This window comes from Olea europaea, chromosome 13 (assembly GCF_002742605.1).
Source record: "Olea europaea var. sylvestris chromosome 13, O_europaea_v1, whole genome shotgun sequence".
NCBI classification, from domain to species: domain Eukaryota; kingdom Viridiplantae; phylum Streptophyta; class Magnoliopsida; order Lamiales; family Oleaceae; genus Olea; species Olea europaea.
The window spans coordinates 1,846,228-1,863,530 of record NC_036249.1 but is presented as its reverse complement, the minus strand read 5'-3'; the positions used below and the strand labels follow the sequence as shown (position 1 = coordinate 1,863,530).

Below are 17,303 nucleotides of genomic sequence, written 5' to 3'. Positions count from 1 at the left end.
CCACGAGTACAATATGTTAATCAGATGCTATTCTATCCTAAAATAACATAATTCTTGTGTACATAATGGTATCAAAATGATAGGAACAATTGATATAACTGCAGCCTGCAGGAATATTAATACCAACAAGAAAAACCATCACGATTGAAGTTGAAATGAGAGACTAGGTCCTCCAATCGTGTGGAAATAAAAAAATAAAAAAATCACTGAAAAGTTATGCATCAGTAAATCTCCACACAGAAGTACAACTGTATATGTCATAACTGAAATACAAGGGCAAAATATTATTAACATTAGGAGAAAGAATAAATGATATATAAACCATGGATAGCACTCAGTCTCATTAGAAGTAGAAAGGATGTTTATGGATTCATGGAATATTTACTTCAGTGTACAAATGTATGTACCTATATTGCATTCTAATAGGCCTTATACAGATTTTACTTGAACCTAAAGTTTTTGATTTTTTTTATGGAGCCATTTTTAACATGTTGACATCGATGAAATTTCTTCCGAAAATTTCATTCTATGGTTTTCCAAAACCACAAAAGGGAATTTTCTGTCTATTCTGTTGGTAGGGGTGAAGCTGAAAAAGACACTGATGGCTATTACACAAAACAATTTCACTGTATTTTATGCTTGACAAGTATCATGAAACTTTGACTCAACACAACAAACATGGTGACACCAAAATTTTCTGCACTCAATAACCAACAAGCTTATACTGACTTGATTCTTCCATTGGTAAGTATATCGGGTTTTACTAACATAACTGCGGTTTCCAAATCTAAGCTTATAATGGTTACTGATCTAAGTATCAGAACAAACAGTCACGACATCATAGTATATGTAACTTTCTGAATAATACCCTTCAGAATATTACCGCTGGTCCACAGCTGATACGAATGCTTAATTCCAACCTTGTGTTTTATAAGGTATGTTTCTCCAGCCATGAAAGTTCACAAATATTATATGTATTCATAGTGACAAATCTAAGCTTATAATGGTTACTGATCTAAGTATCAGAACAAACAGTCACGACATCATAGTATATGTAACTTTCTGAATAATGCCCTTCAGAATATTACCGCTGGTCCACAGCTGATACGAATGCTTAATTCCAACCTTGTGTTTTATAAGGTTTGTTTCTCCAGCCATGAAAGTTCACAAATATTATATGTATTCATAGTGAAAGTTGAACATATGTTTCACGCTAGGTGGATTGAAATAAACACAAATAAAATCACAATTTATTCCACAAAAGTCGAACCATACAGGAAACAACTGAGCATCTACGGCTGTACAATGCAAACCGAAAGAACCTCTTGTTCAATACCTTCTGCTAGCCTAAACAACTAACAAGATTCTCAGAAAGACAGGATAACAAAAAGAAACTAGCAATAAAAGTGGACTCAACAAGGTGATGCCATTTTATTGTATAGACAATTATATCAAGGATCGAGGAGGTATAAATAATGAGCATCTAAAATCAGCGATGGTTTTGCTTAAAATGACATGAAGACGAAAGGAGCAATTGAAGAAATACTAAGGAGAGACAAGGAGCTCTTATTCCTTGTTACCGAATTTCCTAGCAATTATGGGCCGAACATCATTAGCATCAACCAAAGTCTCCAAGAATGGAAGTAGTGAAATAAGTGCAGTGTCTCCTGGGTCGTCGAACCAACTCTTAATAGGAATGCCATTATTCACTTGCAACCTGAAAACCTGAAATCAACAAAAGAAATCACTTTCAAAATCAAGGAATTTGGGTTGTGTAGTAGGAAGGAACTATTTTTCTCCACCTACTGTTAATTAAACTAGCTTTTCTACAATGCTCCATACAACTGGATGCACACCCTTGAATCTGATTTACACGAAGCAAGTAGCACCCAACAAATCTGTTAACTTCTTTGCCAATCGGGGAGGTAATAATCCTAAATCTTCATGGCACTCTGCCTGCAGTCTCCCTCCATTCACACCTCCCATTAGCAGAAAATAATGCTCCAGATAATATATAGTAAGAGGTAGTTTTGTGACAAAATATTTCAAACGTACATTTTATAACACACCATAATCACATTTAGCAGCCTCTTTTGACAAGAGGGGTTCAATATCCTTCATCTTACGACTAATAGTGTGGATCTATAACACGAAAGATGTAACTCATAAATCGAAGGAAATAAGACAAGTTTTCTACCTGTGGAGAATTATCAATAATGGCAACTTTTGCAAGATCAACACCCAAAACTGTTAAGTCTTTCATGTAATTTCCTTCTGCAAATATGCATGATTCACGATATGCTCGTCTTGAAATAAGCTTTCCGTCTGGATCCAGAATGTCTAGAAGTTGTTTTGCATAGATGCTTTGACTAGCAGTGAACACTACTGTCTCAAACATCTCAGCAACTCTTTCCAAAAACATCTGAAGGTAAGGTCTTTGTTTCACATACACAATATGCTCTTTCATGTTAAAGAAAACAGGAAATGTGAAGTCTGCATTACTACAGAATTCAAGTGTAGAATGCACGAGTGTTTCTGTAGACATAAAAGCAACGTTAAACTGTTAGAACGATGCTCTTAATAATAGGTCAAATGCCTTCAGAATACCAATTTAAAGCTTAGATACATGAATAATTCACAAGGAAAAGAAGAAGCTGCAAGGTATCACAGGCTTGCTTCATGCTGAGGAGTTGCACACCTTTTAAGTTCACTTATCTTAGTTTATGTCCAAACAAAAGAAAAACCACTTCATGGAAGCTGGCAAAAGGTTTACCTAATTTCTCATTGAATTACCATCATGCTATGCCCTTTCCTAGTATAACAAATCAGGAGAACTATCTAAAAAGTAATATCAAATGACTGACTTAAAATTTATCAAGGAATTGTTAAATTGGACATCTTGGAATAGTTGAATAGAACAAAATCACCAACGGATATTTGGGGCACTATGTACTTACCATCCAAGTCGAGAACTAATGTGATCTGTTTAGTTTTTTGCTTTTCTTTTAGAATATTGGCATGCGGCAATGTCGATATTGCATCCAGCTGGTCAGGGAGATTTCTGATATAAATCTGTGGATCGAAAGAATCTGCTTGGTCGGAGTTGGGATAGATATTAATGTCAGTATCTTGGTTGGAGGATCTCAGTTGATGAATTGCCAAATATAAGCTTGAATCATTGGCATTGCTGATGATTTCTCCAGATGCTTTGCCACCGTGATCATATCTAGTTTCCAAAGTATCCTCAAGAAGAGGCAATACCATGTAGTCCTCAGCCAAATCACAAAATATATTTGACTCTTCACATTTGTAATCAGGTAAGAACATAGAATCTACATTATTATCAAAGGACAAGTTTCTTTCAATGGGCAATCCAGAAAAAATCATGTCAGAGATGTAGAAATCCGATACATTGCAATCTTGATGCTCAGAAGACCTTCTGCTGCTATCGTCACTGTTTTCCACATCCAAGAGTGGCACACAGAGATTGTCACTTCCTACAGAGAAATGAACAGCGCCAGAACTATTGTCAACTCCAAATACTTCAGGTCTTCAAAGCTCAAAGAGCATATCAACGTAGTTATGTAGTGAATGCTTTTACAGACCATACCAAATGCATAAAAAAGAAACACCAAGAAACTCTTAAGTTGCGAAAGAAATTATCTCAAGCACAGTAGCCATCTTCATGGCTATTTCATACGCACAAAGAATAGAGATGTACAGAAACTATTTTGCACATCCGTCTTAAGAAGTATAATTATACACCACCGTTTAGTAGATGTAGTATATAGTCTGCATACAAACTTCCCCAAGGGAACGTGTTTTATCAAAGCAGAAGATTTACTGTCAAGGGTTCAGTAAACGCTAAAACGACACTTTGCAGGTGACCTACACCTAAAAACAATTAAACTAACCAAATAACAATAGGAGAGGTAAAATTTATACTCGTTAGAAACTGCCTATACAGCTATTTGAAATCACTAAGACCAGCTAATCAGTTTGGTAAATAGTAAATACTTTTGGAAAGAAGATCAATGTGAAGTAACAAATAATCTTCACTTTTGCTTCACCTCTTGTTAGAAAAGTTTCTCTACAACCTTGTTTTAAGAGAAACAGCAAGGAAAATGTTGCAAATCTCCAGATTTTTTTTTGAAATTAAAGTCATTTCAGAAAATTATAATATTGCATTCAACATTAAGAAAGAATCAAGTAGCAGAGTTTTAGGGTGTACCTTTACCCCAATGGAAATTCATGGCCTCCAATATAGGAGAGAAAATAGTCTCTAAGCTTGAGGAGCAAGTGGATGTTGTGGATTCCTATGATTATTGAAACAACAAAGGTAAGCACTTGATTGCATATTTGATGATTCAGTCGGGCACATCAAGAAGTTAAGGCTTCTAAAAAAAAAAAAAGGGTTTTTAAATCCACTTCCAGAGAGTCAAAGAAAAAAGTTGGGTGAAGAGTCAACCATGTTTGAAAAATCCTGTTTATCATCCACTCTACACATCTTTCTTACACCGCTTTACCATTTTTTTAATGGGGCAATTCATAAAATCAGCAAATAAAGCAATGATCGCATCTTTACCGTGCATCCATCAGTTGCAAAATCACCAGTAGTTGATTCTTGCTTCGGAAAATGACTGTTTCCATTGTGCACCTCATTATGATTGGCTTCATCCCCTCTAATGTCCTGAGAATATACTTTGTCGCACGAAGAAACTGCGAGTGCAATGAAAAAGTATCGATTGATTCAAAATGTAGAAACTCGTAACCAAACACATTTATGAGCTAGAAAAGGAACTGATGCATGGATCAGAGGACAACTTCAAGAGATATAATAAAAAGTAGTTTGCCAATCAACAAAAATGAAGATAGAAATTCTCGCTTTACAATTACAATAATTCAATTGCACATCATTAAGACACATTAAACTCTCTTTACAATTACAATAATTCAATTGCATGTCGTTAAGACAAACCTTACACACTTTCCTTATTGATGCTATTAAGAGTATTCCTAGCTAAACATGCTTCACAAGCTCAATTATGCAAAATCATCACACACATGCTTGTGTGATGCTTGTGTGCACAAGTGTGTATGTTATATAAATATATTTAGACTGATTTACAAAAATCTTCCTTGTAGATACCGTGTTACAGTTTTCTGCTATAGATAGTGTGCTATAGGAAACATTAGTTATCTGTTATATCGAATGGTAAGATAAAATTATTTAGAATAGGTAGTATTTTTAGCCCCATCACAACCAAAATGAAAAAATATATATATGGGAAATGGGATATTGCCATACTGGAACTACATCACTTACCATCCCGACAAGTATCAACCACAGTCTCAACTTCTTCTGTATTTTGAGAAATTCTGGCTTGAGAGAGAGGACTCTTAGTTATCATGCTTGACTTTCGGCATACGCGGAGGCCATCTCTTTCTCTTAAACACCCAGTGGCCGACTTGGTTTTCATTTTTAGTGATGGCATTTGGTCTGTGCTTGTGATATCTATCACAGTATAGCTTCGAGAACATTAGCAGGGAACAAACCTCTTCAAAATATCAGATCAGCCCCAGGAGACTACAGTAAAAAAATGGATAAGATAAAACTAGTAAAAAGAAAAATGAAATTCAGCAACTAGATGAAAAGACATACTACAATGAAATCAATAACACAGAATAAATCTGTAATGTTGTTCTTTAAAAACAGATTTAAAACTAATCACAGTAATAGTTCCAGAAAACTATATTAGAAATCAATAGCCAGCATCAAATCGTATTATATTTTTCAGATTCTTAACTTAAATGACAAATAGGAAAAATTACCTTGCACACAGAAACTTTAAATAGAAAGAAAATTAATTGACAAAAAGTTCTCCAAATTTGAAAAGATGACCTAAATGGATTTCATATAAAATTCTAATTTTCCTTCTCTTTCCCTGGAACTTATTACTATGGGTGTGTTTTATTAGCTTTATTTCCATGGAAAATGTACTTTTTCCGTTTTATTAGCTTTATTTCCATGGAAAATGTACTTTTTCCAACCTAATTCCTATTTTTTGGGTGTTTGATTGACATTATTTGTCCGAAAAATGTTTTCCAAAAATTGGTCATGTGACCATGTTTTCCTCAAAAATAAGAAAAAAATTCTTTACGGGGTATGAGTTTTTATTTTCTAGGCAATTCACACTTCCCAAAAACTCAACTTTATGGAAATTACAACATTTTCTAGGCTAAAGATTAGACAAATTAAAAACATTTAATTGACAATTTTCATTCAAACAAATTTTAGGCAATTCAATTGCTTATTTTTTCCCCATAAAACTTCCATGCTTACAATAAAACATACCCCTAAGTAATTTCCAGTAGCCCAGCCACAATTGAGGAAAGGTGTGGCGATTGTCCCACACAACATTTTAAATTTTTTTTCCTCGTTTTATGGTGGATTTATATATCAATTTTTAAATATATGCATAATACATATATATAAATACCCCAACAACATTTTTTCGCCCCCATAAGTGAAAATCTTGGCTCCACCACTAATTTAGTATGGGAAGAACCATTATGTTTATGCTCATCTTCAGGTTATGACATTCATTTATTCATGATACTAAAATTGGCCTGGATTTCCTAATGAAGTCTAGAAAACAAAAAAGAAAACAAAAAAGATCCTTATGTGGTGGATCTCCTATCTTTTGCTCATACAGTACTTAAATATATCAATTTTAAATATTTAGATGCGTTAAAAAGAGAGAACAAAAAAATTACCTTGTAATTGAAGTAATCTAAGTTTTTTTATTCAGTATATCAGACCATCTTATTCAATGATAAGTCTCAACTGACTAGATAAAATAGCAACTAAACCCAACAAAAAAGAAGCAAATCCCAATTTAGGTGATATCACAAAAGAGCAGAGTCTTTTCCAATAATTTGAAAATATTACGCAAACATATATTCGCCTGTTTTCTCAATTGTGACATTAAGTTTCCATCTTGACCCATATTAGTTTCCTCAGTTCAACAGAACATAGTCAAAATGTAATCTTTATGCTTAAAATCACTAAATCCTTCCACAAACAATAATCAACCAAGTGGTTATCCATACAAGAAGCTATTAAACCTTCCAAAGAAAAGGGGAAATTTAAAAGAACTGAGAAACTTCCCGAGTGCTTCAAAAACAAGAAATAAAAAAATTCCTGGTAAGAGATCACTGTATATACATACAACATCTTGTTTTTGTTGCTTACATGTTGCATCTATGTAAAAGCACTTACATCTTAAAGTTTACCATCTAAAACAATAGGAAAAATATAAAATTAAGGTTTGACTCGAAAGACTTAACTAAAAAAACACGTAAAATGGAATCCAGACCCAATACTCCCAACTTTCTTCCTATAAAACCCTACTTAATTCAAGTAAACCCACGAGATCGAAGTCAACTCAATTCAAGCACTTCAATTGCATCGTATAACAGTTCATAATTAACTTATAGGACATTAACAATTATATATAAAACATTATTTAATTTCAGAGCCCTTAACTCATATTAAATAAAAACCCCAAAATTAAAACAACATACCTGAACTCAACCAGTTGCAAAAGAAACTCTTTATCGCCTATAATTGTGTTCATATATACATATATCATATCTACTTTATAGACATACAAATGATGATTATCTGCACAAATAGGTATCTAATTAAAAGAACAATTATCCGTTGACGAATATACAAAGAAAATTTCGATGCGAGTTATAGATACATTATGTGTATATCTATACCTGTGGAAAAGAAGTCCCCCCACTCTCTCTCTCCAGCGGGCTCTCTCTCTCTCTACAACGCGCTTTTTTCGCTCCAATGCGTGTATTTATAGATAGTTAGGTGGGCAACTCCTCTGGAGTCTGCCTTATAATAAAATTCACGCCCAGTGATTGTACATAGGCTTCTATGGGTTAGATAAGTCATAGTAAGAGTAAATTTGTCATAAATGTACAATTTATAAAGCGTAGTTCGAGGGGTTTGAATGTAGATGATCTGAGCCTTTTATTGTTTCAATTTCTGGAGGACAAAAGTACGGCTGAGATTGATTGTTGACGGACGTGGGACCCAACCCAAGTAGACAAAATGAAATGTGACCACGTGGTGCTTCGCGGAAAGAGAGTAGTATGAAAATTTGCTCCTAAATGGAGCGTACGTCACACGCTCCTCAAGTTGATTTCCCATCACCATAAAATCAATTTAAAAAAAAAGTGTAGATGATCTGAGCCTTTTATTGTTTCAATTTCTGGAGGACAAAAGTACGGCTGAGATTGATTGTTGACGGACGTGGGACCCGACCCAAGTAGATAAAATGAAATGTGACCACGTGGTGCTTCGCGGAAAGAGAGTAGTATGAAAATTTGCTCCTAAATGGAGCGTACGTCACACGCTCCTCAAGTTGATTTCCCATCACCATAAAATCAATTTAAAAAAAAAAAAAAGAAAAAAAACATATTGAAGGTCCTCCTGGTACGACCGCGCGACAACAAATGACGTCATACTCATTAAACGCCGTTTAATCCAAATTACTTTTGTGTACTGCAATAGAACTGTCATCAGAAGCCTGTAATATTGCAATTAGAAGAAGATAACTGCATCATAGTATGAAAGAGATAGGTATAACCTACAAGGTGGAGGACGCTGCCGCTGGTGTCGGAGAGTCAAAAAGAGTAGTGACATTAATCTTTATCAAAAACAGCACCATAGAATGGAGTTACGGAGCAAAGCAAATAGCTCAACAGTCACAAATAAACAGCCTCGATGAAACAAGAAGACGAAGAAAATTAAAACCAGTGCTGAGCTTTCCTTTTTAGAGAGTAACTTGTTAAAAAATAGCTTAAAACACTCTTTTTACTTCTATTTCAAGCTTAGCCAAACATGGTCGAAGCTAGCAACATGAACATGGAGAGAGCTACGGCTCAGTTCAGTACTGATGCTAGGCTCACGAAAGACACTGAGAATTTCGATGAGTCTGGTAAGTATTTCAACTACTCAGATTCAATTAATTATGCACCAAACAGTATGATACCAAAGAACAAAAGAGTGCTAATTTATCAAGCTTTCAGGTCATCTCCAAACCAACACCCAAATTTGCTCCATTTTACACCAATTTTGCATCAAACTAAAAATCATTGAAAAAGAAATAGTTCGACCCAACCAACACCTAGAGAGGGATGAATAGGTGTTTATGCGGAATTAAAACAATTAATTAACTTATGCAACAAGTCACATAAATTATGCATTGCCTAGATTTATTCACATACTTTATCTATCTAAATTGAATTACCGGTTGAAAAATAAATAACAAAAAGCAGTAAAAACACCACAAAATGTTGACGGAGAAAATCCAACTGGGTAAAAACTCCGAGCACAAGCCAGTAGAGATCCACTATCGAAGATATTGACTTACAGTACGCTAGAGATAATTGAAACTAACAATTCTCTGACCTCCTTACCGTATCAACCAAATCTCTCCTGGATTCTGCAGATCTGCGCCAAAATCCCAGCATTGAATATCTTCTACTTCTCGTGAATCACCAAGCACTCTAGCTCTTCAAGCAATTTCCTTCCCGGATCTTCAAACAGATGATCTTCTGGAAGTTGGTATGGAGATATGAAGGGGTGTTTTTGGTTTTGTGATGGTTGATGTTTTTATTCAAAAATCATGAGAATCAAAAGATGAAAAAGATCGAATGTTTGGCTCTTAATCCTTTGGAAGTTAAAAGAGGTTCTTGTTTGAATGTTTTCCAAAGGTGTATAATGAAAATCGGACGTTTTGTTTATATAGTAGGTCAAATTTGGAAATATGGAGCGTTAAAAATTCGCAAGGCATTAAAATTACCAATAGCTAGATAACACCGTCGCTCGAGCGACGCACCTTCGCTCGAGCGACTGCCCAGCAAAACTCCAACGAGAGCAGTTCTGCAATTTTGGCTCGAGCAAGGTCAGGGCGAAACTCTAGCGAAATCAACGCGCCGTTTGCATCTTCAAAGCATCCCACTTTACCCTAGACCTATGCTATGAAATTTATTAAATTGCAACTCTAGTCCCTGAACTATTAGACCTTTACAATTTAGTCCCTGACTTTACAAACAAGACAAATAGGTCCTTTGGTCACAGATTGCCAATTACACATTTTCCTAACAAACTCCCCCTTTGGCATTCTGTGACAAAAATACATATGACAGTCAAGGAAGAAATAAACATGACTCCAAACAACATATCTATTCAACCAAATTAGCAATCTCTTGTTGAACATGTTTCCTGAAAATCAAAAACTCAAATACCAAGTGTAAAAGCATGTGAAATGAAAACGGTAAATAAAAACAAGAAATAGATCATATATCATTAACCAGATTAAGAAACAATAATAATGTAAGTCAAAAACACCAAAAACATACATTGGTATTGCCAAAACATCAAAAACTTAATCTAGTCACCAAAAAATTTATATCTATCTATCCAAATATCGGTATCTATCTATCAAATCATCTATCCAAATATCTACTCCCCCTTTTTATCACAAAGGAGAAAGGATCAAAACAATTAACTAACTAACTACGAGGCAGCACCTCCAGCATCTGAAGACTCAGCTCCGCTCTCAACACTCGTGTCCTCCTCCATACTATCACAAATCCAACACAAATGACGCTGACACACTGCAAGAGCACGGTGAAAAGAAGAAAGCTCAGCTGACTGATGCTCCGACGCAGCACGTAACTGCGTGATCTCTGCCAACATACGAGCCTGCTGCTCGACCAAAGTAGACATCTGTCCCATAAGCGTCACCATGGGGTCAACGGGCAAAGCAGCCATCCTAGGAGCAGAAGTAGATGTCGAAAGAAAGGCAGAACTAAGTGGAATGGCCGAAGGATAATCCGTACGAGGCGGGAGAAACACACGGGAATCCCCAGTAAGAATCTCAGTAATAGGATCAAAGGACTCCGAAAGATGAAAAACATCAACGGCCACTGCCTGACCCGTAGCATGAGCAGAAGAGGAAGATGACGGTACATGGGATCGACTTTGATGAATGGTCTGCTGTCCTATCGGACGTCCTATGCTACAAGTCGAACCATCTGGAAAGGAAGCACCCAACGACAAAGCAACCCTATGAATCAAGCAAGCATAAGGCAACCCGATCCGACTCCCATGAGTACGAAATGAAGCCAGAATATTCTGACACACAAAACTAGGAAAGTCGATCGAGTCCCCATGAAGAAGGGCATAAAGAAAACGGGTACGCACCATAGGTAATAAAGAGGTATGGGCAACAGGCCACAGGTTTGTATACACTATGCGCAACAACACCTGACGATCAGTAGGTAATGACCTTGTGGCCATCGTCGAAGGCCCCCCGATAGACGGGGTGTTCAAAAGCGTCGACCGAACAAGAGCATCGGTCGGAATAGAAACAGGTAAAATATAGGGATAAGTCGGATGGGTAATCTGAGGTATACCTAAAGCATGAGCTACAGCCGACGGAGTCACCCTAAAAGAATGACCTCTAAGAGTAACCCGAAAAGACGAGCCGTCTATATCATGAATATTAGCATAGAATTCCTGAACGAGGAGTGGGGGAGGAGGTGAAAGACCAACAAGAAGGGGCTCCCAACCCCGGGAAACAAAAATGACGGCGATATCAATAGGAAGGTCAGATAAGATTACCTCACGCTCCACGAGAACGGGGCGTAAGGAGAACTGAAAAGTGAAAACCTCCTGTGCTGTAGCAGAAATGAATCTGGAACTACTATACGACGTCGAACCACCAGCTGGCTGTGCAAAGGATCGAGAACGCTTACGGGCCATCTGGCATACGGAGAGACGGAACTAATAAGTAAGATGAAGAATGCACGTGATACGATACTATGATGTGAAACACTGCACACTCAAACGAGGCACGAAAGAGATGCATTGAAAAACGTGAACGACCCGTAGAGCAAACGAAGCATGATGTAAATATACACCAAAAATATGTGTAAAAAACACTCAACATGGCACGGGATGGCAATGAAACAATGACGGAAAGGAAAGAAAGAAAATTGAAGCACAAAAATGAAGGAAACAAAAAAAACATATAACTAAGGACTTGCATCGAACATGTGGCGTGCATCACTTTGGTATACAATTTCAAGTACATACGAGACGCAACCACACAACCAAGCACAGTCCCACAAACTAGAAAACATGCTCTTTAAAATGAAACAAACCACACAAGAAACGGAGTAACAGAATGCAAGAATGGACTTAATGAAAATGGAAGAAAAACATGAAAACCACATAACCAAATGAATGAAAAAACGAACAATTCAATGGAAATCGTGATGCAAAACGCGTGAAATAACATCTAATGAAACACAGGAAGGACAAAGCCTACATTAATGAAGGAGCAATCAAGCAAAAACACAAAAATAAGCAAAACACATGAGGAGAATGAAAAACAAAAAAAACGAAAAAAAAGAAAAAAAATACCTCAATTTGATGTGTAGCAATGGAAATCTGGAAGAACAATTGTTTTAGGGCCCCGAATTTATGTGATCAATGGACGAAATATGGAAGAAGTCAAGAAGAAACGAAAAAAAGAGTGAAATGGAAGAAGTTGCGCGAAAAAATGAAATAGGACCTTTTAAAATTGACCTGTCGCTCGAGCGAGGCCTTAGCGAGATTCGGATGACAAGCAAACTGCTTTTGTCGCTCAAGCGAAGGCTAGGTGAAACTCGAGCGAGAAACCAAATGTCAAAAATAGCACTAGAAATTTGAATTTTAAGAAACACGACACAATGTTCAACAAATTACGAAATTTGCCTTAAACCATGTATTTTCAAAAACAAGCGAACTACGTAATAGTGGAAAATAATCCAAAAAAAAAATAGCATGGAACCAAATATGCAATCGAAACCAACAATAAGCATAAAATCACAAACCCGACAACCAGCACGTAGACAAATCGTAAGTCCACACATAGTTTAGAATCCTATGGAGTAAAGTGTATACAGAACATCACCGTAAAACGTGCCATGTAGTCCATGCAAGTTAGACTCAAAACCTTAAATTAGTGAGAAAGGATACGTGAAAATAACCAGACAAAGGTGAATGTCTACCAAGTGACAGTCAAATCCAATTCCATGAGGACCGATATCAATTATTATGATTGTCACAATTTTACTCCCCCTAACTGTATGATTCCATTTTTTTTTAAATAAGAATAACAAAAGAACTTAAGTGCAATGCAATCCTCATTAGGCAACATAAATGACTCTTGTAACGAACTTTGGGCTGGTGACTCCCAAGTCAGACGACCATAGGGCACCAGGTTAGAAACCCCTCAGGCTTAATTGTTCGAATCAAGTAAGCCCCGAAGATAGTCATAAGGTCAACAAATAACAAAATAAAACTGGGGAAATACAATATTGATTAGGTTACACTCGTCCCAGGTTACGTCAAATATACATACAACCCCAATCATAGAAGAACACCATCCCAAGTCTCACCCATGCGGTCAAGACTCACTTACAGGACTACAGTGTGTGCTGTGTGAAAATGAATGACGAGCCATATACCCAGAACTCCACAGTCAAAAAATGAACAATGATGGAATCTCAGACTCGTACATATGAAGAAAAATAGAGTTTGATCTTTAATGCAAATGCCATAATCGTTACATAAAGGCCCAAAATTTTTTTTTTATATAATTTTATTATTATTATTATTTTTATTTATTTTTATTTTTATTTTTTTTATTTAAACACACGAATATAACACACAAAAGAAGACTAAACTTACAAAAAAAATGCATCACACACTCACATGTGATGAATGCATGAATCCACGATCAGATAGGCGAGCAAATACCAACAGCCGTCCGAAGAGACTCAAACCTCAATCCGTCTAGTGGTTTCGTAAGTAGATCAGTCAATTGATTATCAGTAGAGACATGGTCGAGGGAGATTACATGTGATTCAACAAGCTCACGAATAAAATGATGTCGTATGTCTATATGTTTCGTTCGAGAGTGTTGAATGGGATTCTTAGAAATATTTATAGCACTTGTATTATCACAGAAAATAGTCATGGTCCCTTGACTAATCCCATAATCACTCAGCATCTGCTTCATCCAGAGAAGCTGAGTACAGCAACTCCCTGCAGCTATGTATTCGGCCTCTGTCGTGGATAGAGATATAGAATTCTGTTTCTTACTTAACCAGGCTACGAGATTGCTACCCATGTAAAAACAACCCCCTGTCGTACTTTTCCTATCATCTGCATTCTCGGGCCAATCGACGTTGGAGTAACCAGCCAAGTCAAGATTGAAATTCCTAGAATAGAATATCTCTAGATCAACTGTACCACTCACATATCTAATGATGCGTCTAACAGAGCTTAAGTGTGATTCTTTTGGATCTGCCTGAAATCGAGCACACACACCAACACTAAAAGCAATGTCAGGTCTAGTAGCAGTGAGATAAAGAAGACTACCTATCATGCTTCGATATAGGGAAGGATCTACACTCTTACCTGAAGGATCACGACCTAACTTCAAGCTAGTACTCATAGGTGTCCTAGTATACTTCTTATTATCTAGCCCAAAGCGCTTAACTAGATCCTTAGCATACTTAGACTGTGAAATGAACAATCCATCCTCTGTCTGTCTTACCTGAAGTCCAAGGAAATAACTCAACTCCCCAACCATACTCATCTCAAATTCTTGCTTCAAACACTCAGCAAACTTATAAGCTAAAGACTCATGAGGAGAGCCAAAAATAATGTCATCGACATAAATCTGAGCAATGGTGATAGTTTCATCAACATGTCTAATAAATAAGGTCCTATCTGCACCACCTTGAGAGAATCCATGTTCTTCAATGTATGATGTAAGTCTCTCATACCAAGCTGTAGGAGCTTGCTTTAGACCATAGAGGGCTTTGTGTAGTTTGTAGACATAGTGGAAAAATTTAGGATCTACAAATCCTTTTGGTTGTTCCACATGGACTTCTTCTTGAAGAAGTACATTCAAGAAGGCACTTTTAACGTCCATTTGATGCAACTTGAACCCTAAGGTACAAGCAACAGCAAGCAGAATCCGAATAGACTCAAGTCGTGCAACAGGGGTAAAAGTCTCATCAAAATCAATTTCTTCAACTTGAGTATAACCTTGAGCAACTAATCTAGTCTTATTCCTAATTATAGTACCTTGGTCATCTGTCTTATTCTTAAAGATCCATTTAGTACCAATAACATTACAATTCTCAGGTCTGGGAACTAAGATCCACACATTGTTCCTAGCAAATTGATTGAGCTCCTCATGCATCGCATCCACCCAGCACTCATCACCAAGGGCCTCTTTAACTTTCTTAAGTTCTACCTGAGATATATAGCTAGTGTATGCTAGATTGTTCAGTACTCTCCTACGAAGCCTCATACCTTTATCTAGATCCCCAATGATATTGTCCTTAGGATGATTAGACTTAACCCTAGTCGATGGTTCCTTAGGATCTTTATCTCGATCTTGGGTAAGTGTTTTCTTTTCAGGTGTTTCAGGTTTCCCAAGAGATGATTCAGACACAGGTGGCTTAATAGGATCATTAGAACTTATAAGATCACCATCTCTATCACAATTTTCAACACTCTCCCCCTCACTTACAGCATCATCTATCACAACATTTACTTACTCCATTACCACACGAGTACGTAAGTTATACACCCTAAATGCTCGACTATTTCTAGAGTACCCTAGGAAGATTCCTTCATCACTCTTCGATTCAAACTTACTCAAGTTCTCTCTATCACGCAAAATGTAGCACTTACTTCCAAATACTCGAAAGTACTTAACAATAGGCTTTTTACCCTTAAGTATTTCATATGGAGTTTGATTGGTCTTGGGTCTAAGGTAAACTCTATTAATTATGTGGCATGCGGTGTTAACAGCTTCTTCCCAAAAATGTAGGGCTAGTCCCTTGCCATGAAGCATGGCTCTAGCCATGTTCTGAAGAACCCGATTCTTCCTTTCAACCACCCCATTTTGTTGAGGAGTGATAGGGGAAGAGAACTCATGCAATATCCCTTGATCCATACAGAAACTCTCAAGATTAAAATTCTCAAACTCTTTTCCATGGTCACTACGCATTCTAGACACTTTGAGATCAGTTCATTGCTAAGCCGTTTACACAAAGACTTTTTGAGATCACATGCATCAGATTTTTCCCTAAGCAATTCTATCCATGTGAACCTCGAGAAGTCATCTACCACAACTAGAATGTATCGCTTACCTCCTGAACTCTTAGTCCTAGATGGTCCCATTAAATACATGTGTATCAACTCTAGGGGTCTTTTGGTCAGAATTTTAGAAGTCTTCTTATGGTTTCTCTTAAGTTGTTTACCTAGTTGACATGGTCCACACACAGCATTTTCACTAGGACCTATCTTAGGCAAACCATCTACCAACTCTTTCTTAGCTAGTTGTACTAGACTCTTATAGTTCAAGTGACCCAACCTTTTGTGCCAGAGTTCACTCACATCAATTTTAGCACTCCTACACATATAGTTAGAATTAGGCAAGACTCCATAATAATTATCAGTTGTTCTAACCCCTTCAAGAACCACCCCACCAGACGATTCATACACAGTACATCTCTTTTGCACAAAGCTCACCTCAAAATCGGCATGACAAATTTGACTAATTCTTAACAAGTTAGATTTTAAACCTTCCACATAAAGCACATTAGAGATCACAGGTAAGCCATGCATTTGAACAGTACCTTTGCCAAGAATAGGTGCAGAACGTCCATCTCCAAAGGTAACCATACCACCGTTACATTCATCAAGAGTAGTGAATAAAGCCTTATTACCACACATACGCCTAGAACATGCACTAGCTAGGTACCACATATTGTAATTTTGGACTTTTAATGCACATGAGCAACGAAACACTTTTCTTGACCTGAATATCTAGCTAGATCGTCCTTTTTGACCCAAACTTTCTTAAATGATAAAGTACTCCTAGTAAGCTTAGTAAGCATCTCAGTCAAATGACTAACCTGATTAGACAGAAAGCTAACCTGACTAGGAATGTTCTGATTTCTACGCTCATTGCCTAACTTATAGCATCTAGGTCTAGTGTGTCCTAGAGCTCCACAGTGGTGACAGGTGGGAATGAACCTAGGCTCAAAGGTACGTGGCTGTGGGTATCTGGGTATGGAGTTCCTACGTGATTGATGACTCTGTTCTCTCGGAACATTCTTACCCTTATTTGAACTACTAA

At 36.8% G+C, this 17,303-nt stretch overlaps 1 protein-coding gene and 1 pseudogene across 3 annotated transcripts; one reads left to right on the top strand and one right to left on the bottom strand.

Annotated features, from left to right (window-relative positions):
• Positions 1 to 1,228: 1,228 nt before the first annotated feature.
• On the bottom strand, positions 1,229 to 7,883 carry LOC111407230 (CTD small phosphatase-like protein 2). Of its 3 annotated transcripts, none has more exons than XM_023036596.1 (8): positions 7,789 to 7,863; positions 7,588 to 7,687; positions 5,327 to 5,587; positions 4,586 to 4,719; positions 4,232 to 4,316; positions 2,958 to 3,497; positions 2,198 to 2,535; positions 1,229 to 1,725 (listed from the first exon to the last, which is right to left on the bottom strand). In XM_023036596.1, exons 3-8 carry the CDS (start codon positions 5,493 to 5,495, stop codon positions 1,567 to 1,569), a joined length of 1,425 nt encoding a protein of 474 aa, XP_022892364.1. In that variant the 5' UTR covers positions 5,496 to 5,587; positions 7,588 to 7,687; positions 7,789 to 7,863; the 3' UTR covers positions 1,229 to 1,566. The 3 variants fall into 3 exon arrangements, 2 of the variants coding, with proteins under 2 accessions (XP_022892364.1, XP_022892363.1); XR_002705040.1 differs by lacking the exon at positions 7,588 to 7,687 and adding an exon at positions 1,807 to 1,956 and having other exon boundaries at positions 1,596 to 1,725; positions 7,789 to 7,883; XM_023036595.1 differs by lacking the exon at positions 7,588 to 7,687 and having other exon boundaries at positions 7,789 to 7,883.
• Positions 7,884 to 8,923: 1,040 nt separating this feature from the next.
• Positions 8,924 to 17,303, top strand: part of LOC111408282 — a 12,436-nt pseudogene continuing 4,056 nt past the window's right edge.

Coding starts and splice junctions, on each gene's coding strand:
- LOC111407230 (XM_023036595.1), bottom strand. CDS start 5,495: ATGCCATCACTAAAAATGAAAACCAAGTCGGCCACTGGGTGTTTAAGA. Junction 3,498..4,231: donor GAATTTCCATTGGGGTAAAG/GTACACCCTAAA, acceptor ATTTCTCTGTAG/GAAGTGACAATCTCTGTGTG. Junction 2,536..2,957: donor ATTAGTTCTCGACTTGGATG/GTAAGTACATAG, acceptor TTATGTCTACAG/AAACACTCGTGCATTCTACA.